We start from the raw sequence: 25,996 nt of genomic DNA on the forward strand, positions 1-25,996 counted from the left end.
GGGTGCACGTGGGCTCACAAAGACATCAGTGAAAGATGTACCGCTCTTCAATTCAGTGCTAAGCCTGCTTTCAGGCACCGTGGAGCTTGTAGGGTGTCGAAAGATGATTGTCTTTAATGGGAGTGCTGGTCAGACTAGCATGCCTGCCAATCCTCCTTCTATCCAAGCATCAAAGGAGTCGTTGCTGTGAGCTGAGATGTAAGGAAACTGTTTGCAGTCCCACTGTAGGGTTGGCATAAAATGAAAAGCAAAAAAATGTTACTGAATACCCTTTGCTGTTTTTGACGGATGCCATTGTATTTATATGTTTGACACAATTCAGAAGAGCTTACGTCAAAACTAGACCAAACTCTATGTACCATCTGCTAGACCTACACTGTAGTGGACAAAAGGTAATACTGGCTGCCACTGAATACATCCATTGAAACAGCCCAGGCTGCTGCACTAAAATTAAAGCTGGTGAAAGCCAGAGGAACAAGAAATGGGGGAATGCACAGCTGGGACTCTTAAAACGATGAGAAATTGAGCTTCTTTTCAAGATGCTGATCATTTCTTTCAGACACAGCAGTGCTGCAATAGTGCTCTGCTCTTTCTATTTAAAACTTCAGTCTACAGGTTATTTTTTATTCTCACCCATTTGATTTCTGCTTCTTCTGTTTCCAACTAATCTGGCTGAGGGATCCCTATTTTTCATGCTTTAGCAACCCCCCGGTTTTAAGGAAACTTACCATTGTGAGTTTTTTTATTATTATATATTCTACTAAACTAAATGTAAAAGAAAAGTCTACAACATTCTACACCATGTATGAAACCTACCACTGCCTAACACATAGTTTTCAACCATTAATTTATTATATTTATATAATATTTTAACAGTACACAGTATAATACAATTTACAGAAATGTGCTCCCTAGTGGCTTATTTCGTTATGTACAATAATCCACTACCCCATATAGTGTATGGTTTGCCTAAAACTTGTTGTGTCTTTTTTAACATCATCTGAATGGTTTAAAGCAAGGCAAATAGTGCTTAAGTAACTTCAGGTTTCACACAACCATTTGAAAATTTGGGTTTCATCTGTACAAAAAAGAAAGCTGATGTCAGTGAAGAATTTTACCCAGTGATAACACATAGATTAAAAAGAATATAACCAAGCACAGAGCCCTGTGGAATGCCAAATGTTACCGACAGAGGAGGAGCATTACCCAGACTAAACACATTGTTTTCTAGGACTCAGGTAATATTTAAACCACAACAAAGCTGTTCCAGTAATACCCTTCTATTATATTTAACAAACTGGCATGCTCAATTGAGACAGTACGAGGACCCAGAAGGAGAGGGATGGATTAAATAAGCACAGGAGTTGTCAGTAAATCATGATTTATCCAAATAAGAGCTAGTTTAGCTCTGTACTCCGATTCTGAATCTACTGTATGAAATGGCTCATTCCGCTGGCTTGCAGATCAGTGTCTCACAGCACTGTGGCCCCAGTGTGAACAAGGCACAACAGCTCCTGCACTTTCTGTGGTGCTTAAAGAAATGTAATATGAGGAAACAGCTACTCATGAACTTTTACTGCAGCACATTAGAAAGTGTCCTCACCAGTTGAATCACTGTGTGGTACAGCAGTACTACCATGCTTGACAAAGATGCACTGGAAAGGCTTGTGGCAACGGCACAGAGGATTATAGGAGTGTGATTTACTATGAATCGGTGAGATTCTCACTATCCACTATTGCAATAAAGCCCAATCCAATCTGACAAGTGGTACTACACTATTGAAGCACCGAACACTAGGCTTAAGAACAGCTTCTACACTACTGCAGTATGCATCCTCAACACCAAATGGCAATGCTTTAGGCTCAATGCACCTCTGCACTATGCACTTTTTGCATGGACTACCATGTTTTTTCACTAATAGTTATTGTTCTCTACAACATATTTATTTTTCTGGTTGTTACTATTTATAAAGTACCATTGTGTAATGTACTGTCTACATGGTGTGGTGTTGTCTGTCGTACCATGTCATCTGCTGTGCTGTGTATGTCCTAAAAGATTGTTTCAATAAGAAAACCAATGTACATTGAGCAGTAAATTCCATTACTCTACTCTCTAGATAGTTGAGCCTGTAACTGAACAGCAGCAGTACACATACAATATTCAGATTGTGCAGCACTCCTCCTATGTCTTGTGCAGAAGGTTTTGAATTGATGAGTGTCTTGGAAGTCCCACTTTACTGATTTATTTAGTTCTTTATAGAGGCAGAAAAGTTGCCCTTTATGAGTCAGGCACTTGATACATCCATTACTGACGCAATAAACAGAGGATGCTGATACATTCTCTGTTTATTGCTCATCTCTTCCTTAAGAAAACAGGTTCAGTGTGGCAGGCTGGTTTTGTATTGCATCTCCTCTGTTACCTCAGTGTGCAGAGGGAACAGTGAAATGATCTCCTTGCAAACAATTTTCTAAACTGGGTAAAAACAAACTAATCCTAATGAGCCCAAGTATTAAATAAAGATGTTGAAGATGGTTTCAAATGAAAAGTGTGGTGACACAAAATTGTAATTAATTGCACTCAGTTGCACCCTCTGAGCTTATTTTCGCTGTATTTGGTTTGTTAATGATGATCTCACAACTCTGTAAACTTCAGAAAATGAATCATCACAAAAAAGAACACGATGAATATCTTGCTTGAGGATATGACAGCCGTGTCCAGAGTCTAAACCTTCACACTGTACAGATATTAAGTAAATCTTAATACATCAGCAAAAATACTTGCATATTTGAGTGTATTAAGAAAATAATATTATTATAAAATAATTAAATACATTATGAGCAGTTATGAGTAATGAAATCATATATAATAGAAATATATCTACAGTATATTAATGCATGTATGTTAAAAAGATGTTGCCTTATATGCATTTGATCCATCAATTGTAAGTCACCTTTGTTAAGGCATTGGCCAAATTGTGGAGTTCTGTTTCATTCTAAATTTGTTTAAACTCTGTACATGCTGAGCTAGAGAAAATAGACACCTGTTGTGTGGGGTGTTCATAGAAAAAGCAAGTGATATTTCAGAGCTACTGGAAGACAAGGATAAGCTTCGTCAGAAATACCATTATATTATGTACTGTAATCTGCATGTTTGACCAAAATGCTACTCCTAAATAGATACTGGTCCAAAATGCTCAAAAGGCTTCTCTACAAGGCAACATTTATGTTAAGCAAGAGAAAGTCTAAAGTATAAAAACTGCTTGTAAATTCTCTGGTGCAGAGCATAGCAGGGAGATTCACGTACCTGTTAGTTCTCTGAAAATGGCCTTTTTGTAACAAATTAAAGCTGCACTGAACTGTGCTTTTGACAACTTGCAAACCTACAAATTCATTTCAGTATTATAATATATGCAGTATTTCCACCCATCCCATTTTCTATCTATCCATTTTCTAACCACTTCATCCAATTAGGTATGGGGAAATGGGAACCAGAACTATCCCAGTAAGCAACGGGTGCAAGGCACGAAACACCCTGGACAGGACGCCAGTCCACCACCCCACAGACAGACGCAAACACACACACTTGCAGCAGAGGCAGTTTTCCCAGCAGTGAAATAACATACCAGTTTATCTCAGGACTGTGGATCCAAGCCCCCACAAACAAAGGGATAACATACAAACTCCACACAAATAGCACCCCAGGTCTGAAACAGAGACCCTGTTTCAGAGTGGGTAACCTTACCCATCCCCAGTGGGCAACGCTCTGACTTGCTGGTATGAGAGTACTTGTGGTGCAATTAGTGTGTTAAAATTTAAAAAGGCACAACCACCATGTAAATACCCATGCAGCCTCCCCTCCTCAGTCTCATTTGCCTTTCAATCCAGAAAGCGGGTGGTTGTTTGCACGTGAGTGTACCAGGCAAACTTTTTCCTTTTGAGCTCTGAGCACAATGAAGAGGGCTACCCAGTCACAACAGAAGAAAATGAACATCCTCATTCAGCTTTGCTATGTGTGAGAGACAGGGAAATGATAATGAGTTTGCAATCCCTGAGTGATTTGCATCATGTTGCACTGAGGCAGAGTGATGGTGCTTTGCATTAATTTTAAGAAAATGCAATAGTTTTAAGGCATGTATAAATGCCCATATGTATATACATTTGTGCTTATATACTGTATACTGTGCATATAATCATTTTACATATAAAATGCTACTTGAAGATGTTGGCTCTTTAAGCAGGCTTATCTCACCATGTGCATACTATTAACCAAAATTGATAAATTGTGCAGATTGAGCAAGAAAAAAGGGTGTCTCTCTCTAAACCTATTGATGTATATCTCTATATTCCAAGACTGTCTGCCTCCATACTATATCAGTATCTATTTCCATCCATTTCTTTCATCTGTCCGTATTGCTCTGTTTTCTGCAGGTGTTATATGGTGACAGCTGGTGCATGATAAATGACATTTTGAATAAAGTATGAGTACACTGTAGATAACATTCCTGAAATGAAAAACATTAAAATAAAAAACTAGGTTCCAGTAGAAATTGCTTCTGATTTTCTGCATTGCCCTCTATCACAGCCTATTTAAGACCAATGATACTGGAGTGAAGTGGATCTGTGTAACTGCCTTGGAATTGGGCCTCCTGTATAACATAGGTATTGATTGACTGAGAGTAGGCTGATAGGATTGGCTGACCTCACAAATGCTCTCTGCTGGCTGATAGCCAATCCCCCTTCCCTCCAGAGAATGGGCCAGTTCTGCCTGGACCAAAGATTCAGTTCTTCAGTCCCTGCTGACAAGGTTCTTTAAAGGTCCACAAAGTTTTGGCACAGAGTTTCCATCTAGATGTATAATATAGACATTTGAATTGCCAGGAAGGAGACTGAAAATATATTGCAACAAAGTAAAAGAAATATGCAGCATTCCTTCAGCACTACAACATTAACCAAACTCTAAAGGAGGGTATAAGTAGTCTGCATGAAAATAGAAGATGAATAATAGATGAGAAAGATATAGTGAACCTGTAAAAAAGAATACTTCATACAGGTGTATGACAAACCTGTCTTGAATATATATTTCTTGTTCTAAAATTAGTTCCAACAGTATTGGATAATTTTATCATAACTGACAAAGCATTTCTTAAGGGAATAAGATGGGTCCAAACCAATATTTCACTTAGTCCTGCTGGTATTTTTCCAGTCTTAAGGTAATGGGGCATGTTATTCATACTCCTATGTCGGATATTTCAGTTCTCATTTAGAATGAGAGTTGTACTTACAGATTGGAAAACTGCAAACATGATATCACTTCATAAAAAAGAGGAACAGAACTGAACCAAAAATAAAACCATGGGCCAACCAGTTACACTTCTGTTACTAGTAACATTATGGAAAGGATAAACTATACCTGGGCGGCATGGTGGCACAGTGGTTAGCATTTGACTTTCTAACGGTTCAATTTCTGGGGTGCAATCTGCAGGGTGTTTGCATGTTCAAACACATTTGTGTGGATTTCATCTGGATGCTCAGGTTTCCTCCAAGAGTCCAAAGACATCCTGGTAAGTTCATTGGATTCTGGGACAATCCAATGGGTGAATGTGTGTCAGTGTTTGTGTGTGCTCTGCAATGAACTTGCGTCCCATCCATGTCATACACTACCTTGCTCCCATTCCCTGCTGAAATAGGCTTCAGCTCCCCTGTGACCCTGTAATGAATAAAGCAGTTAGTAGATGGCTGGATATACTTACAAATGGCATTTAAAGAGACAATCAACAGATTAGAATAGAAAGGTGAAATCTTTTGTAACAAAATGTTGAATTCTGAGAGCATGAGAGAACATAATATAACTCTAAATCAGAAGTTACTATATAAGCATGTTCACTGATCTGCATTGGATGCCATACCTCATCCAAGTTTGTCCCACAAATCTTCAGGGGAATTCAAGTCTGCTGATTATAGCATCTGTGACATAACTTATATTTCTGGCTCACAAATTAGCTGCTTCTACATGAGTAGCTTTGTTTTCCACCTGGAATGTCATCACAAAAGGAAGAGGCCACTGGTGTAATTTTTGGTCCTGTGGCAGTATAAACCAGCAGTGGAGATAGGCTTGGTTCCGAGTCCGAAAAACACTAGGCACTAGGTGTAGTTAAAAACTGGGCGAGAATCAAATCTGAGAGATAAACAAAACAGCTGACGTTTGGAATAAGCAAAGGTCAAACCCAAAGGTGGCAAACATAACAGGTGCAGCAAGAATTCTGACCCTGAAGCAGGCTTTAACACAGAGCAGTGACTGAGGAGGGAAGGTATCTTAAATAGCAGTCTTGATGATTACTGGAAACAGGTGTGGATGCTAATTACTGAAGCAGCATGGTAATGAGTAGTCACAGCAAATTTCTGCTGCAACAGAAATATAGTAGGACAGAGAGCAGAGCGCTGGTGCTAGAGAATTCATGTTCAGGGCTTGAGATATGCCGCTATACTGTGAGCAAAAACTAGCATAATTTTGAGCAGTGTAATTTTACTGTGCTTCACAGCAGCAGTCCATGAGGTCTCAGGACTTGCTCAGTGCAGCACTGTGCAGTTAGGCTACCATCAATCACAACAGGTGGAGTTCAGCAGCCATTGACCGTCATACCTGGATTTCACCTATTTGCCTGTTGCTCACAAATAACTATTGTTCTTCATTTCTGTGCCAAACTAACTGATGTCTTTCAGGGGGGTCTTTATAAAATCTTGATCATCTAAAGGCGACTTAGCTCACCTGCTGGCAAGTCCCACTTGTGATGACTTAGTCCAGGCTCCTGCCAATCTACGTGCAGAATGAGCATATCTTTCTGTAGTTCTCCCATGTCAGATCAGGGGTGAGAACCAGGATTTTTTGCAGCTGAATATTGAGAAGTTAAAGGGAATGAACAACTGGGGTTCTAAATTTAAGTAATGACCAAAAAATGACATAGTAGCTGTCTGCAGTGTGTAGGTCTTTAGATTTATAATGGATTTCATTTCCTTAAATTTCTATGGGCAGTGATGTGTATTTAAGGCTTCTATGATGCTGATTTATTACTTTTTATATGGCGTTAATGGATCACTGTCTTTGTCTCTTTCTTACTCTGGCAGGGTGCAGGTGGAGTTCTATGTGAATGAAAACACGTTCAAGGAGCGCCTCAAGCTGTTTTTCATTAAAAACCAAAGATCGAGTGAGTGTAAACTTCTTGATTTTCTAATAGAGTTTCAAATCCGTAGTCTTATGGCATACTGTAATAAGATCTGTCCAGAATCCCAGACAGAATTAGTCAAGGGTTCCAGTAAACTAATGTGATTTTGTTTGTTGGGAAAAATTAATTTGCATAGAAAATCTTCATAAAAAGGCTTGCACAACAGAAAATGCCATGCCTCCAAAACAGTCGTAATATAAAAAAATATATTTTTGTGTGTTTATAAATTAATACCAGACATTTGAACCACTAACAAATCAATGCTGGAAATCAATGATCAGCCAATTTGAGCTGTAGTGCAGCTTCATAGTACAGTAGCTAGATGTGAAGGTTTTTTATTAGGTTTTCAAAAATAACAAGGAATATTAGAGCTAACAAGAACTTGGAGATGTAAACAAACGCACTTGTAGTGGTTTGATGGGTTTACTGAGACAATTATTAATTGTAGCAGTAATCACGAGGTTGTTCGTTGGGGCTTTTAGAAAATCAATCGTCAGAACAACTAACAACGCTCACACACGGGCTCAATACACGAGATACATTTATTAATATAAACTGTGCACCAAACATATACTAGTCTGCCTGGATACGAGCGGCAGACCTTACTGTGAGGGTTATCAATATACAAGGTATATAATCTCGAAGAGATGCAAACACAAAGAGATACACAACAGAGAATATATGTCAATATATATCGTTCGGTTACCAAATCGCTAATCAGTGTTATTACCCACTGTTACTCTAAGCTCGGAAGTAAATACATTACTCATGAATTAAATTGATACAACTTGTGTTGAGGTACAATTGAATTCTCGAGACGCAATGTAGAACATGGGGTTTACTTATCCACTGTGTTTGGATTTGGAATTTCCCGGCACGAACACCAAACCAGGTGACAGGCTCTGTTGCAGCCTCTGTTCCAGCGGTTGTCCAATGGGCGTTGTGTCGGCGTCCTCTGGCTACCGGCCAACCAGTCAAGGTGCAGCTCGGAGTAGGACGGGCGGAGGAATCTAACTGCGGCGCGCAGGGCAGTCGTTGCTCCGAGGGGATCTACCAGCAGTCCGGCTGGCTAGTAGAAAGTCTCTATGCACAGAGTGTGACCGCAAGTCCTCACAAGTCACTCTTTTACCTGGGAAGAAACTTGTTCGTTCCCGGTCCAGTGCTGCTTCTGAATAAGCTATTCAGGTTGTCGACGAGGGTCCAACTGTAGGCTGCCGTTGATCAAGTGGAGCATTCACGTTGGTAGAATTCTGAGTACGTACGGATCTTCGGCCTCGCGCTTAGAACAAAGTCCAAGTCCTTTTGCAGACAACAGCAGTTGTCACGTGATTGTCTCTGAGGATGCGCGAAAATGGCCAAGGAGAGCTCAGAACTGAGCTTGCGCTCCCTTTTTGATCAAGACCCAGATGTGTGCTGATTGGTTGAGAGTTTGGCGGGCATTGGAGACCCACGTGGTATTACCACGCCCTGCCAGTCCCTGATTGGTTGGTCAAGGTGAGATATAAGTCACTTACTCTTGACACTTAGGAATGCAGTCCAGATGTCCATTCGGCACTCCCTAGACTGATAGGTGCCAATGGATGACCATTGATCATGATAGCCAGGCTTAGCTAATTGCATCCCCGTCTGGGAGTTTGTTTCTTATCAAAAGAAAACATCTTAAATCAGCTTGCATGAATTCTTTCTCTGTGGCTGCACCACAGAGACGGAGGGTGAGATGGGGCCTCTTTTAGGAGCATACCAACGCTTAATTCTGTCTTTTTAACAAGCATTGCCGCTACACACTGTTTTGTTTCCATGAAACTGATGTACCCCAAAGGGCCTGGAATTATTTCAGCAGAATATGCCAGGGTGTAATGAGAAACAAAGGTGCACAGAACAAGTTTTTGGGTAGTGCTAAACTAGTTGATAAATGAGTTAATGAAAAGAAATGAACACAAGTTGATTCACTCTGTAAGGGGAAGATAGGAAGTAATCCATTTCACACCTTGGTTTCAAAGGTTATTTTACTGGTGGCTAATCAAATGCATTTGTTTTTTCCTTTGTTTTCTGAATCAAGACTGCAATTGCAGATTTGATTATTTGATTGCACCCTCAGCATAACAAGCGAACTGAATCGCATTGAAAAACAGTGCATGATTTCTCTCCAACTTTTCATTCTTAGCTCCTAGGAAAATCAAATCCAAACCATATTGGAACACCCTCATGACAGCTAATCCTCTCAAAATAATAAATGGAGAATGACAACAGCCACTGGCTGTTTTGGTCTTAGAAACTGTCTTTTCAAGATCAGTTAGGGTAGTTTGCTGCAGGTTGGTGTGATTGTAAGATGTTGCACTAACTTCTAGATATTCCTACATCCCAGCTTCTCACTTATGCAGATGTGTTTCATTATTTGATTACTGTAAATTTTTTCTCCAGGGCCTTCTAGACCCCCCCACAAGAAACACATTTCAAGACTGGTGAGATCTGAAATTGGGTGCAAATAAAACATCCAAAATGTAAAGGATCTTCAAAAAAGCTATTAATTGGGTGAATGATTAATAAGTTGGCATCAAAATGAGTTTGGGTCAAGTACCAAGAGCTTTTACTGGAACAAATGCTGTAAAAACCCCATAACTCTAATGGACTCTAGCTTGTCCCCTCTGCTGTTTGCTATGAACATGATTTGTGCCTGAACATCTGAAACAAGGATCCGCTGTATTGTTCATACCTCTATTGACATAGAAATCTTTCACTCTGAATTTCACTCTGCCTGTTGGCAATCATGTGCCATTCTTTCACTGTGCTATCCTATGGTTTTCCCATGCTTTCGTAGGCATTATTTTTTCATAGAGAATGGATGGAAGAAGCTGGGTGATGCCACCATCATAGAACAACTACTCCACTACTGCATAGCAGTATTATAGCCTTAGGTAGAAAAGCACTGTTAACTAATTATTCCATATCTTAGATTGTCTTGAACACCACTTACTAGGATTAAATGAGGAGTTTAATAAGGATAGATGAGATATTATGGTCAAAAGGATTATAGATTTGATTTGTAGATTAGTGAGAACATTTTGAAACTAGTAATCTACAGATCCAGAAGACTGACTCCTGAACATTTTCAAGTCACAATGTCATTTTACACCATAGTGAAGGTTTTCTTGTCTGAACCAAAGCGCGCCTGCAGACTGACATCTAATTTGGGCTCTGTGCTGTGTTTCAGGTCTGCGAGTACGACTGTTCAACTTCTCCCTGAAGCTCCTGAGCTGTCTCCTGTACATCATCAGAGTCCTGCTAGATGACCCAAGGGAGGGCAGGGGGGGCTGGTGAGTGGGTCCTGGCACTGGAGTCCCTCTGGTGGCTGAGGAATCTCCAGTTCTGGTCTCCTAGGGTTCAAATGAGAATAAGGACCAAATGAACAAGTCTGTTCTTAAACTCATTGTTAGCCAGTGTAGGGGGGGGTGGGGGTTTTAGGGTTAGTGACATTCCAATGTGTAAATAAGGAATATAAGTTGAAGGGAGAAGGGTTGTAAGTCCTGGTAGCAGCATAGAGATGAAGTGGCCGTTCTCTATGTGTTCTTACCACTTTCACCTTAAACTAGTTACAACTTAGGTTGCTTCACCTCTGCTTATTGACATATATACTGAAGATGTTTGAGTAAGGAACTGCTTCAGCATTGGCTTCAAAGTAACAAGTAGGGGTTAATTCTACTCTTAAAAGTAGAAAGGAAAACCAGTGTTTCAGCAGTTGAGTCCACTGGCACCAAAAGATGGCTCAAGAATTGAAATATTTCCACAGTATGGAATTAGTCTGTACATTTGTACATATTGCAAAGGAACAAGTAATAGGTTTATTCCATGCTGAAAAAAAGAAGAAAGAGAACACAACGTTTCGGCCGTGGAGCCTTCTTCAGGTGTCAGGTGCCACACCTGAAGAAGGCTCCACGGCCGAAACGTTGTGTTCTATTTCTTCTTTTTTTCAGCATGGAATAAACCTATTACTTGTTCCTTTGCAGCCTACGCATACTGACGCAGCTACCTACCTGAACTACAACCATTTGTACATATTGCCTTATTGATCCTGAAGCTTGGAAAGATTATTTCTTGTGAGTCATACCATGCAGGGCTTTACCTTTTGTCAATGTTACGTCCCAGTGTGTGTTCTGTGTGTGTTTTTTCTGTTATGTCCACACTGCTCACCCTTGATTGTTCTCCCTTCCCCATTGGTCCACCATTACACCACACTGTTAGTATGACGTTATCATCAATTAGCTCTCAGCCAATCAGAACACATCTTATTCAGCATATAACATGGAGGTTTTCAGCAAGGAGAGGCCTTTTGTTTGACTTCGGTCCCGTTTGGTTTTATTTATTGCTTCGGCTTTGTTGGTTTGTTGTTTTGCTTTGTGTGTGTGTATTTTCGTATAGCTTCGGCTTTGTTATTTTGTTGGTTTTCTGTTAGTATCTTTGTACTTTAGTTTGTGTGATTATCCTTGTTTTGCCATTACCTTGCCCTAACGTGTTATATATAAGGCATGTTCAACTTTTGTGTTCTTTGTACCCTGTTCCTGTTGATTACTCTTGTTTTCCCTTATTTGTATTCCTGGTTCACTTGTGTTTTTGTGTGAACTTTTGTATATAAGGTTAGGTTGTTGGGTACACTTTACACACTTAGTTGATTTTGTATTAGTACACTAGTTTAGTACGGGTGAGTGCCATTTGTCTTGTATGGTTTTGGGTAGTCAGTGGAGGTTAGTTAGTGTGTTGAAGATGCCAAAGACCGTGTGTTTTGGGTTTTCTTTTGTAGTTAGGTTAGCTTTCCCTCACTGTCCTAGCCAGATCCATTTTATTCGTTATTTTCTTTTCTTTGGCACCACTCTAGTCCCTCACCAAAACCCACCTGCTTCCAAAAGAATTATCCTAAATGTTACACCCCGATACCCCTGGACACTTGGGGTCGTAACAGTCAAATTTATGTTTAATATAGAACTAGCCTCAGAAGCATCTATAAAATATTTTTTTAGGCTCTGCAGGGCTGTGTCCACCTTCTGACTTCCCTTCTCTTTCTCATGATTTGACTTGTGAGGTTAACGTTGGCTCAAAGGCTAGCCAAACTGGACGTGATATAATTCTGATTTCTAGAAAGAGAAGTGTTGTTAGCCAGTATTGATTTCACACACCATTGCCATCTTGTGCTTGCCGTGCAAAGAGTTGCTTGCGTGATTTTCAGGATAATACTGATACATGTAGAATGGTAACTCAGCCAGTCATTGGTGGACACTTGTTGATGTTTATCAGGGCTATTGTCAACACAGGACAATTGGTGTCCCATTTAGAACAATCTCTTTTTGGCTAAATTATGGAATGTCCCTGCTAAAAGAGAACTGTAGCACTACACAGATACTTTTCATATGATATTTCATACTCCTTTCTTTAATTTTGCTGCAGACTTTCAAACACCCCCTGACCTTAAAAAGCTTATCTATGTACATTTGCTATAGATTTTTCACTCACCGTGTTTTATCATAGCTTTTCAGTAGTTGCCCGTGGTGTCAACATGCATTCCCTGTACTTTGTTGAACAAAGCATGGAAATAACAATGTGCACAAAATCCCAGGAAGTACTTTAAGCAGTGTTTCAATTTTCTAGTGCAAACCACACTGAGGGTATGATAAAGCCATAGGAAACAACAGCAAACCCATGATCAAAATAAGAAAGTGAATGAAATGTCCCTTTTTGTAAGAATATAACTTAATTTATGGCAACATATAAGGCAAATATACTGCAGACCTGCTGTGGAAATAGCCTACTTAAAATACATTGAGAAGTTCTGTGATTCAGATGGCCAGAAGACACTTTTTCCATAATTAACGGTTGGAACTGGAAACACTTGTGTGGGTTGAAAACAAAGCAAAAGGCAGGGAATCTCATCTTGCAGTCACTAAGCTTTTAAGAAATCCCTTTCTGGTTGAGGTAGTGTGCAATGGTTTATTGGTGAAACGGTTTTGATGTACATTGTATGACACTGTAGCCATCACATTTAAAATTCAGCTTCATACAGGAGCCCTAAAATTCTACCCTAGGTTTTCAGATCATTGCCTACTTTTACTAACAGCTAAAGTCCTTGAGCCTTAAGCCTTCTACACAGATTTCAGTCAAACTGCTTACTGGAGTTCTAATTGTAGCTAAGCACCGACCCCCTCTTATATCTCAATATACAACAAATAATATATTGTTGTGGGAAATATTGGTGCATATTTTATTTTGTTTCTCTTCAAACCTCCCCATTCATGCTATTTGAGAGGTTGGGGGGTGTTCTGCTAGCTTAATTCTCATGGCCAGGGTCTTGATGTCTCAGGTGAGGGGGTTAGAAGCAATTTGCTATCTCAAACTACTAACCCACTAACCCACACAATATTATGTTTAGTTTGAAGCGAAAGAGCCACAGTTAAAGATTTCCTCTGATAAGTCATCCCATGTCCTGCTCTTCTCCGTCACAGCGGGACAGAGACTGGCATAACGTTCTGAAAGTAGGAAAAGAAGAGGGTCCTTCTAACTTTATTGTTTTTTGGGGCTTCACAGCAGTGGTAAGGTTTTTCAACACACTATCACACTAGTGATGCGTCCCCCCACACACTCCACCCACCTGGTTTGCACATACACAAGGAGGCTGGAATCACTTAATCTGGTTCACATAGTGTGTGAAAGATTTCTAAGAGCAGAGAAATCCCTTTTATTTATTTAGTTCAAAGAGAATATGTTAAGGGCTGTCAATGCCCAAATCTATCTTTTAACACTGTCTAGATCACATCTGAGGAGTTCAGCAGTTTTGTATTTTGACATTTTCTCCTTTCTCGTCTGTCTGATCTGCCAGATAAAAAAACTGCACTTTACACTGCATTGCCAGTTAGAGAGGTTTCTGCACAACACAGCTTTGCAATCCCCCATGAGTTGCTAATGTACCCATGACTTTTCAGTCCATATTTAAGATCCTGACAATGGTGCATTACAGAAAAAGGCTGACTCTATTTACAAAGTTCTTTCTTTCAAGCTGTGGTATCAGTGTAAGAGGTGGGGTGGCATCCTCTTGCCTGCCGTGAGAACCTTAAGCCTTTAACTACCAAATAAAATGTTTAAAAATAGTCTTTGGCTTTCCAATTACATCATAGGTCATTATTGCTGTGTTATCAGCTCAGTAATATCAACAACAATTATCTGCCCAAAGACTTTCTTGTAGTTTTTATTGCTGTTTGTCTTCTAATAGAAGTTAAAAGAAGTAACTGGGTAAACCCTTAGTCTAAGAATCACCTATTTGGAAATTGCTACAAACATGTAAATTATTTTTAATGACTAATAACTAATACTTATAGCTGTATTTATGAACATGTTGTAAAGTACACTGTAACTGTACTTCCTGATAAATCACAAAATCACTTGATTCTAATAGTTGTTTTATTACTAAAGTACTTGTGGTTAACAGGCTCCCAGTAATTCCCTAACTGTGTGTGAATATAAGTCACAGTTAGATTGTGAACAATGAAGCAGGTGATTTGACATATTAAGTAATTTATAGGGGATCAATAGGGTACCCTTGATTACAATGCTTAAAGCACTAGAAACCTGCAGCTGTTTTCAGATTGAGCTGCAGGACTGAACTGAGGCTCTCCAGGACTGTGGGTGGAGACCCCTGGGATATTGCTTTGTGGTGGGTTGTAATGATAGCAAGCCACCACTAGAGACTGCCATGAAGATAGCCTTTAGGACCTGTGTTCCCTAATTGGATGTTGATGGAATGGAATGCATAAATTTGACATAGGTGGTAGAAGAGGACAGCAGGTGCTATCCTATCCAGTATTTAATTTAGAAAATTATTTTTGAAAATTCCTTTTTGTTTGGAACATTCTTTGCATCCTTAATTTCCATCATTGTCTGAAGAGTTTTATTGGGTGAAGAACTCTAGCTGCACAACTTAGTACAGGGCTCTTACTCTTGTGTTGAACTGTGTCCTCTCTGATAACATAACATTCCAAACTACACAAGCACCAGTCAGTCAATGGGGGCGCTGTTGCACAGGACGTCAAGGAAACTGGTCAAGATCCCTAGGCCAAATATGTCCAGTTTTGTGTTTTCCTGAGGTTCTACCACTCATATGTGACTAAGAACATAGCAGAGATTCCATCTCTTTTCTGGTTTAATATCTTGGGATCCATGTCTCAGAGGGTAATTTGACCTGTTTCAAGACTGTGTCTGTGAAAGGAAATTCGGAATGAAAGCCAAGGTTCTTCAAAAAGTTCTTTAGCCCAGATATAAAACTAAATTTCCTCCTTCACTCCCACAACTTGTTTTTCAGCATCTTTTTTTATCAACATATAAAGTTCATTTACACTTAACTTCACAGTGCAGAGAATCACTAATTCCATGCAGTTTATTCAACAAGTAAGAGGTGAGATGACACAAAAATGAAGATGGTATGCGTGTCACCATGACTGGCTTTGTCTGCCTACGTGCTGTTTTTCCACTCTTGGTTTCACACTCCAGAAGGGTTTCTCCAATGCCATCTGTGGTTACCCCCACTCAGAATTAAAACACTTTTACGTAAACCCCTGCTGTTTAGTGAAGACCAGCAGAAAATATAGACTGGAGTTCTAGATAGATAGGAAATGCAGGGAGTAAAATGAAATAAAGTGCATTAACGTTTTGAAAACCACTTCAACTGCTCCTGCCACCTCATGATTGTGAATTCTCAGAGGCCACGACGGCACAAATTTTATATAGGCTGCAGTTCAAGCTCAGTGTTCTGTTCAAAAGAAAATGAAGAAATGCACACATAAATGGAGCACAAACATTACTTTTGAAAGTGAGTGACGAGTCTGAAACTATGCTGACTGGCTATATGAATTGTGGACGGGGTAAAGACCTACAGAACTGGACCACGAAGACCTCCTGCAAGTTGAAAAGCTAAAGTGAAAAGGTGAGAGGGAGGGATGTGGTTAAAGAGACCCAAGGCAAGACATTTGCTTGAAGAATCTTGGGAGTTGGCCCACAGAGGGCTGAAGAAGATGATGATAATGAAGATCAGGATAAATAGTAAATTACGTTTCTAAATCTTATTCGACCTGCCTGTTCTATAACAGGCAATGGTCTATCCCAACATGATTCTTTACTGTGGGAGCTGTGGTAATGTGCAGTATGTATACACAAAACCATCCAGGCACACCAAAGATTGACTTCAAAAAATGACTTGTGAATGCCAAAGAGAAAAGACAGATTGACCCTAGACAGCCACTTTTGACCCTTTCCACAAATAGACCATATTTTTCATCAGCTTTCCTGTTGTTCAACATTTTCTAGAGACAGCTCCTTATTCCAGCTTGAACTCTGCTTAGTTAGGGGTTAATTTAGATATTTCATCTCCTGACATCAAGTTAACTGTTTCCTTTGAAGGAAACCTGTGTCATTCATTGTTTCACACTCCTTTTTACACACCGTTTCATTTTTTTTTTCTCCAAAGTGTCCTAAATCTTTTGCCATTATGGAAAGTGATTGATTTGTTCTAGTTTGCTGCAACTTTTCAATCAGTCAGTCTGTCATTCAGTCAGTGGCTATTTGAAAATGTAAGCTATTTTTTAATAAAACAAATCACAATTTCTTCTCCCTGTCTGTATTGTTTCCTGCTTTTTTGGCAGTTTAATTTTTTTCTGTTATTTATTGAAAAAAAATCAGAACATCTTGTCATAATAATGAAACTGAGACAAATTAAAGGAGTGATCACAGCTTTAGATCTGAAGTCTAAACCACAACCAAGAAGCACCGCAGTAAAGGTTCTGCAATAGGGAAATGTGGTCTTTCTTAACCTCTTAATGCTGGATGTACATGTATATGCAACTTTTTAAGAAAAACATGCCTCAAAAGTTCTCTTTCACTTCATTATTTTATATCACCAAAACCACAAAACCTTTACAGAAAACCTTTTATCAATCGAAATGTGTTCAACTAGGGTTTCACAAAACGTCTACGGTGTAAATCATTATCTACCTTTGATTCCTTCATAATTTGTAATAGTTTTTTACCAACAAAACCATGTTATTTATCGAAAAACGACAACAGGAGCTTTAAAAAAAATGTTGTTTTTTAAAAAAGACGATTGATCACAGTCACTTTTTATCTGATGATGCACTTCTAAACTTCCAATATGCATAGATAAGGTAATCAATAAGCCAGCAAAACAAGACCGCAAAAGCAAAACGCAGCAAAATATATATATATACCCCATGTTTTTACCTTATTCTGAAGCTTGATATATATCCACAGAAGCCTAGACTAGCTTATCTCCAGACCTGGAGGCTATTGAACGTTATTGACTTTGTAGTAAATGTTTGAAGCAGGACCGCCAGAAATAAGGGGATCTGATTGGTAAAAAGCGCTGTCATTCATTGTATTTTCAGCCATTCAGAGGTCTTAGGGGGTAAGACTTCCTCTAGAAGCCTCAGGCTGCATTCTGCCTGCCTTTTAGCTGTCAATCATTAACTCAGAAGGGGTAATCAATCAGTGCTTTATCAGTTTCTTTTCAATGCTTATCAAGAAGGTAACTCTTCCCTTTTCAAGGGTAATTTCTTATTCTTCTCCATTTCAGCTGGGGCTGTCCCAAGCAGAACACCTCAACACTGCTGAAAAGCCAGTTCGATTGGTAAGTATGGGGTTTGATATTCAATTATATTGGTTTTTGCAGGGTAGTGATGTAATTCCAGTACCAGGTTTGTTGTTCCACCCTGGGACAGCTGCTGGCAGGGCTCTGCACATGCAATAACTAAACCTGCTGCATGACCTTTAATACATACAGTATAGTACAGCAATGTACTTCACAAACCAGAAAGAAACCTACAGATTTTAACAGCAATTAGTTACAGTACCAGTCTGACAGTTTTATTCAAAGTGACTTAAGAAACAGGTTGAACAGTGATTGAGCAATTGCTGCTGAAAGCTTTTACAGTACTTACAGTTGAACAGAGCTCCATCTGTATGTTCCTACCTTTTCAAATGTGTGTTTTATCCATATCAATCAAGCATATTTAGGTAATAAGAAGGAAGAAATGTTGTGTAGAGTTTGTTTTTTGCAGATGGATTTTTGTGTTTGTATTAGTTGATGCAACAGCAGAAGATAACAGATGCGTGAATCAGACCGACAATCTGATTTAATCTTCCATGATGTATGCAGAAACATTGTGATGAGAGTTGCTCTTCTTGAGCTGTTTTGTTTTCAAAATTGTGCAAACTAAATGAAAGTACAGACTTTCAACTAACTGTAAAACTAATCCAACTCTGGAAAAACAATATGTAGAACTCTAAGTGAGGTGTTGAAGCAAAGACATGCTGTGATGTTTCTCCTGTTGTGATAACAAGATGCAAAAAAAAAGAGATATGATCTACTTGCACCAGGTCTTCAGGTCTCTCAGTAAGTGATTTCAATGCCCGTTGAGAGGTGGTTTCCACTGGTGCCTCAGTGGCACCACAAGAGAAAATAAAAAGCAGACTGCATAGTGCTCAGTAATGTGGGTTGAGTGCTTTTTTCCAGGCAGTGCAATGCTATTTGGGCAAGAGGAGGCAGCCGGTCGATACCCGGAAAGCAGTGTGGAAATTAATAAAGAACAAGAAGAAAGCCAGGGCTACATTACAGTGACAGCAGAGCCATTCAGATTAATGTGTCAGCCCACGTAATGGGTTGTCTATGGACCTGAATTCCAGCTGTTCTCAGAAAGGTTTATCACTGGTGTGGCTAATACTTCATCACTGTCCCCACTCCCCTTAGAATGTCCATAATTGTTGAAGTTTGTTCAACACAACACAATAATAGATTGACTTCTGCTTCAGTTAATTCTCCAGTTGATTTCAAAGATGGCGTTGTTTTTGTTGTAAGTTCTTCTGAAATTGTACTGATCTCTATATTTTCCCCAGAAATTCTGAACATGTTTCTAAGTTTCTGTTAAGGTACTAAATATTTTTATGTGTTCATCATTGTAACCAAGGAATCTTTCAAAGGGTTTCATGATCAAAACTACAGGTGAACCAATCATTGCACACTGGCACATGTCAGATCCTTTTGAATTAAGGCGTAGGTACTTTAGATTGTAATAGATGATGAATTTGTCTCTTTCTGATCCTACCCAGGTCACTGATAATTTGGGTAAACAGGCCCCTACCACTCTGGGCATTGCAAGTAAGGAATACTCACTTTATTATTTTTAAAATGGGGGTATACGTACATGCAGGGGACTTCTGAGAGTCACCTGGGGTATGCAGGATGACTTAGTAATGCCCAAATAAAACATAACTTTTGAATTTATTTTTGTGTTGGATTTAATTCCTTCCGGGGTGGCATGGTAGCACAGTTAGCATTGCTGCATCACAGTGCTGGGGTCCAGACCTTGAGTGCTCTCTGTGTGGAGTGTGCATGTTCAGTCCAAAGAATACTGGTAGGTTACTTGGCTCCTGGGAAAGCTGGGCCTGGTGTGAGTGTGTGTGTCTGTGTATGCCCTGTGATGAACTGGCAGCTTGTCCAGGCTGTATCCCACCTTGTGCTTGTTGCTTGCTGGGATCGGCTCCAGGTATCCGTGACCCTGAATTTAAGTGGTTAGAAAATGGATGGATGGATATTTGCCCCTTATGCCTTTCAGCATGTAGGGGCAGCAACATCCTGGTTTAAGTTCAGTGACCACTTTGAGCTCCTGTGCTCGTGGTGGGCCTCACCTCTGTGTGTCTCATAGTGTCTCCACTGGCAGCTGTAACCGACAGATTGAGTTTGGTGATTGCAAAGACGTAATGAGAGTTCCCTGCAAACAGACATCATTGGCACACTGAATTCCTTATAATAACAACATATCAAATGGAGATGATTCTACATCACTTAAAAACTACCTAAAGTACTACAACTAGGCTAGATGTGCTATACGACCTGCTTTCATTTGAGATTTTCTAATGTGCTTCTACATGTACACTCCAGAGCAATGTGCCTACCCCCTTCCCAATGGGCATGCTGCCCAGCTTATCCATTTGCTGCATGTTAATTGATGTTCTGTATGTTAATTCATGTGCTCAGTGCTGTGTGTTAATTCATGTACATTGTGTGAATTCATGTGCTGTCTGTTTCTCCCTTTCAGTTCATGTTCTGTGTATTAATTTATATGTTAATTCATGTACTAAGTGCTGTGTTTTAATTCACATGCTTTGTGTTATGCGTTAATTCATGTGCTATGGGACAAGTTTGCATAAAGGAAAAAAATACAGATAATTTTGGTTCTGAGAACAGAGGGATTAACAAATTACACTTGAATTTGGACAAATCCTGGAAAGCTAAATTTAAGAGCTTCTTTCTTTTCTCCTTAGGTTTTGGTGGCGTTAATCAGCTTTTCAGAAACCATGCTGGTGGTGTACCTCAGCTATAAGGTGAGTGTGCCAAACTGAATGTCCTGCAATGTCCTTGTAACTTTCCTTATGTTCTGTTCTGCACATTTATCTGTCATGTCTCAATTCTCATAAAACATTTCCAGGTGAGAATTAATTAATTTGTATCAAACACAGACAAAAAAAAAACATTATTGGCTTTGCTTGGCCCTAGCCAGCTGTTTAAATTCCAGGCACCTTGTCAAGGAATTTAAATGTGAGAAGTTATGAAACCTCTTAGAAGGTACAGAGATAATGCTAATTTCAAAGTCCTCCATCTTTTCAAAAACTGAAAAAAAGGTCTTACCATGCAAGTAACCAGATGAAAAAGGCTCAGTAAACCACTTGCACAGCTGGAATCCCTAAGCTTTTGCAAAATTCCTTATTGAAGCAACGGTTTCTTTCTTTGTGCTTGATATGTTAATTTGTCAAATTATATCTGTACAGACAAATTTACATCTTAAGAGGTTCCTACATGTCTAAAACACTTTAGAACAAGATGAATTAAGCCCATTTTCTAAGCTTCTAAACCAGCAAAAACACAGTGCTCTAATGTCCATGGTGCAGATCCTGTACGTCCAGTGATGTCCTGAGTTCTGCCAGCTGGTCAGAGTCCTCTTGAATTTAGGTAGACTGATGACTTGTATGACTTAGAAGGCACCCGCAGGCTTGCAGTGATTTAACTGAGGAACATACCAATCCTCCAATTGATGAAAACTCTCTTGTACGTTACTATGGAGCTTATTGTATACTACAAGATGAATGGTTCTGACTTGACTTGTGGGTGTCTCATAACAAACATAAGAAATGTTGCTAAAGAGATGAGGCCATTTGGCCCATCTTGCTGGTTTTATAATTAGTAGTTAATTGATCCAAAGATCACATTCAACGATTTCTTGAAAGAAGCCAGAGTATCAGCTTCAACAACATGGCTTAATAGCTTGTTCCACACTTCCACAACCTTGTTAAGTAATGAAGTACCTCCTGTTCTCTGTTTGAAATGCACTGCCACACACATGTAGTTTCCACTTACTGTATGTCCTCGGGTTTGTATTTCATTCTTCATTCTGTAGATATTCGCTTAAGTGACTTTGTGTCTGGATAAAGCCTCAGTGAACAGTCACAGGGCTGCAACAAGTGTAGACAAGACTGTCTAGCTCAGCAAACAAAAGAGTGAGGTAACACAGAAGTGGAGGTGCAGGTGCTTATGGAAAAATGACTAGTGCACTGTACAATTTTAATAAAGCATTTCTTGATTAAAAGTTTACGCTTTTAACCATATATCCTTTTTTTTGCTTTTTAAAGATTTAAATAGTGTCAGTCTAAACCTTTTCTATAAGAAGCCCCTATTATATCACCCTTTCTCATTTTGCATTGACGTATTGTCATTACTACATTCACGCAAATCCCTGCAGTTCTCTACATTAAAAACCATTTACCAGATGTTTGCCTGGTCTTGAATTTTATCTAAATCTTTAGAAATTTAATTTGCTGCTTTTCTAATCCTCCCAATTTTGTATCATCTGCAAATGTAAGTAGTTTAATAAGAATACTGGAATCTATGTCATTGATATAAACTAAAAGGAACAGTGGTCCTAGTACAGATCCTTGTGGTACCCCACTAATTACCACCATTAGGGATACTGTTTATATATATATTTGCTTATATATGATATAGTTTTGTATTTGCCTTATGCTGTCTCCCAGTCTGTGTGGGAAAAGTTGCAGTCTCCCATAAACACTACATCTACATTTCCACATACATTTTTACTTTCATTATACAGTGTTGACTTATAATCATCATCTGTATTTAGAGGTCTATAGTGTACTCTTAACACTATACTGTGTTTTTCTTGACTGGGATTTCCTATGTGGCTGTGCACATCTGGAATCGCATAAACATTAGTCAGAAAGTGTACTCTTAGGTCTTTGCACAAGTGCAACACTAGATATTTGCATAGCACATGCAAGCTTACACTAGCATCAATGCCACATGAATTAGTTTATCAGCCCTAATTCTTTTGTTGGGCACATTGGGTTTGCAGCTTTTCAGATGTTTGTTTCTAACACTTGCCCCACGGAGCCTATACAGTAGGTCTTTATTTACTCCATGTTAATATTAAAAAAGTGGTAATTCCAGATTTAAAATAGAAACTGGACCTTGGAAGTGCAACAAAAACAAAAAATTATTATTATAGTAAACACTGAATTTTACAGAGGTTTTCCAAGACCGGTCATTTTGCGTCTATAAAACAACCTAGTTTTTCTATCTGCTGACAATCTTGAACCCATTTCTGCTCTACATTAGCTTTGTATTTCTTTTTCATGACAAGAACAAATGTTGTGGCAAATGTTAACAGTGCAATCTTTCAATTCCATTTAATAGAAAATGGCTCAATCAAAAAGGTTAAGGGTCACTTTCTTGGACACTTTTTAATAAACTTGAGGACTCCTCTTTGTTCCCCTCCTATCTGACCTCTGATCCTTGACCTGTGTGTTTGTTGTTTCCAGGGCAACGTGTGGGAGCAGGTGTTGCGAGTCCCGTTTATTCTGGAGATGATCAGTGCCGTGCCATTCGTCATCACAGTGAGTGACTCAGGTTTGCTGATACATTCCAGTGTTGCGCTGGACTCTGATAGTCTGAGAACAATCTCTCTTCAACTGGCTTTTAGCTGCAATTTCAAATTTTACAATTGTTAAATTTTTAAATAGAGCTGTTTTTAAGTTAATTAATTACATCATACAATAGTGTGCTAATTTTATTAGAAGATCACCCACTTTCTCCCCCTGATTGTTGGTTGTGTGGGCATGAACCTATATCCTCAGAATCCCCTAGAAAACTCGGAATTTAAAACAAAATCCTTGATTGTGGGATGTAATCAATATGTATTTGCAAGCTTTAATACAAGCCACTTCTTCAGTTATAGAAGATATTGTATTAAAAAAGTTAGAAGTCCTTGTATTAAAGAGCATTTTGTATTAAATAACTTCTTGTAAACAGAGGGAAAAAAAGGATGCATCACCACAAGTGATAAAGCAAACAAATTCTGTTTTATGAAGTGTTATGTTAGTCATTGTTCCAGATGGATCAAATCACCAGATGCGTACAGGAGTATTTCAGTCCTTGACACTAATCTACCTGGGTCCGAATCTCATATTAAGAAATTATAATGGCACCAAAAGTACTTAAAAGACATAATGGGTTGTGTTTTCCAGCTTTAATTCATTTTATTGAAGATTTGTATAATGAATAACATCATATTTCTGTGTTTTCTTGAAATTATTTTTATGTGTAGAGATGTGTAGAGATCAATAAATAATAAATCCCAAAGTTTTCAAGTCAATTTGCATGCTACAGTATACAATTTTTCTTGGCTATTTATGTTTTTAATATCCTATTTCTTGGTGTTCTCAGTTGCTGAACCTTCTAACATTAATTATTACCCTCTCTCAAAGACGGTTCCAGTGAAAGTAGCTGCAAATAAAAAAAAGGTCACTGCAAGTCTAAATACTGGGAAGTGGAATTTATTTAACATGTGAATCTGATACTACATGCTTCACATAACATTCGAAATGTCTGTAAGACAAATATAGACATTGCAATCACAGACACAATCACTATAAAAATACCTGAAGGGAAATGCTGTAGAGCTATGCTTTTATTGGAGCTGAAAGAAAGTAAATTTTCCTTTTCATCATGTTTGACACTTGTAAGACTCATAACATATATATACAGTATGCTCAACTGACCAGTCAATCTTAGCTATGTCACGGTGAAGCACCTTAATAAAGGTAAATTGATTTTCCATGTCTGTCCACTTTAACTTCATATACAGTAGATGAATAGGAATTTGGTATCTCATTAGACTGTTCTGCTTTTTAGCAATTTGAGACATGGAAATGGATATAGCTAGAGCTAATTTACAATAAAAGCTTGCTCTTTCTTAAAAAACACCATAAGTCTGGAAGATGTTTTTTAGAATTAACAAAAGAAATACACCCACCTGAAATGCACTTTAGTCTTTGTTGCTTACATGTGCATGATTCTAAACCTAAATTGACCTGGTTTTAAAGACACACTGACTCAAAGCACCTCACATTTAGTCTGGTGTTGCTTCTTCCATGATCTGTTGAAATTGACTTTGACTTGGGTACATAGTGAAACCAAACATTAACATTGAAGTGCAACAATAACCCATTCTGGAAACAGAAAAGGCAATACTTCTGGAACTTAAGAGTTACAGGAGTTACTTAAGAGTACACAAAAAAAGAAAGACACATAGCAGTCTTATTAATGCACAGAAATGTGTACAGTATGTAACAAAATTCCAATGGCTGCAATAAGTTCCTGTCCACCTCATGGGGACTTGCTGATCAAGTCTCGTAGCAGTGATGCCTGACATGCAGTATAAGAATGACATAATGCAATTTAAATGAGTTCTGAGTGAGCTGCCTGGAATGTAAACCACATATCCAATAATTATTTCCTCCATCTGAGTTGGGAAAGCATTTGGACAGCAGCTGTAAATAGGATTCCTGCTCCTGTGGTGTACCTTTGTGATTTCACCTGTCATAGTTCCATTTCTATTCAATTCCTCCTAAAGAAAGATGCTGAATGGTTCTGGGCTGATAGATGCGGCATTATTCTCCCACTTCAGGTGTGATTGACACATCATAAAAGCAGCCAGTGTGAAAGATTGACAGCGCCAATGTTGGAAAGTGTGAATGCTTTGTGGGTGGTGTCTAATGGACTGAGTCAAGTGTAGCCTTGCTCAGTGGGCCATGGAAGGAAATTAGCTCTTCAGTGTTTATGAGAGGTTTTTGTTTTGTTTTTAGAAAATAGATCTCTCTACATTTTTTACGTACTGCACACTGAGAGCAATCTCATTAAAAAAGGTGCCATTCTGTTAACGGGTCTCTTTACCTGTTCTTTCTGGGGAGTGTAATTATAGGTACATGAAACTACTAGATTTTAAAAAATATTTGACAAACTAAGATATTATTTCACCATTGTCTTTTAACAAACTGTACAGATAAATGTTTAAAACATTGAACCTAAACTAGTCTTATTTTTTATATTATTCAAGGAGTCCCTGAAGGTTTTAACTTTCTCATTTTTCTCTTTATTCCTATTTATTCTTCTTTTAGGTAATTTTGCCTTCCCTCAGGAACCTCTTCATCCCTGTTTTTCTAAACTGTTGGTTAGCAAAGCATGCGCTGGAAAATATGATTGTAAGTAAATAATTTAATCAGCACTTTCTTTTTGACTTTTGCCATTATCAGTTATTCTTATAACCAAAACTGATTAATTCTCTCACACTGAAAACTCTGACACTGATCTAATGAACACT

At 38.7% G+C, this 25,996-nt stretch overlaps 1 protein-coding gene across 2 annotated transcripts in view; it reads left to right on the forward strand.

Annotated features, from left to right (window-relative positions):
* The window catches only part of kcnt2b (potassium sodium-activated channel subfamily T member 2b), a 186,043-nt gene that overhangs the window by 81,567 nt on the left and 78,480 nt on the right, over positions 1–25,996 (forward strand). For both annotated transcript variants that reach the window (XM_015349287.2, XM_015349288.2), the window contains exons 2-8: positions 7,123–7,202; positions 10,432–10,534; positions 17,842–17,895; positions 19,374–19,422; positions 20,589–20,648; positions 23,157–23,231; positions 25,794–25,877. In XM_015349287.2, coding sequence (XP_015204773.2) covers positions 7,123–7,202; positions 10,432–10,534; positions 17,842–17,895; positions 19,374–19,422; positions 20,589–20,648; positions 23,157–23,231; positions 25,794–25,877 — 505 coding nt within the window. The remainder of the gene's footprint in view (positions 1–7,122; positions 7,203–10,431; positions 10,535–17,841; positions 17,896–19,373; positions 19,423–20,588; positions 20,649–23,156; positions 23,232–25,793; positions 25,878–25,996) is intronic.

The sequence above is a fragment of the Lepisosteus oculatus genome, chromosome 11, assembly GCF_040954835.1.
Source record: "Lepisosteus oculatus isolate fLepOcu1 chromosome 11, fLepOcu1.hap2, whole genome shotgun sequence".
NCBI classification, from domain to species: Eukaryota; Metazoa; Chordata; class Actinopteri; order Semionotiformes; family Lepisosteidae; genus Lepisosteus; species Lepisosteus oculatus.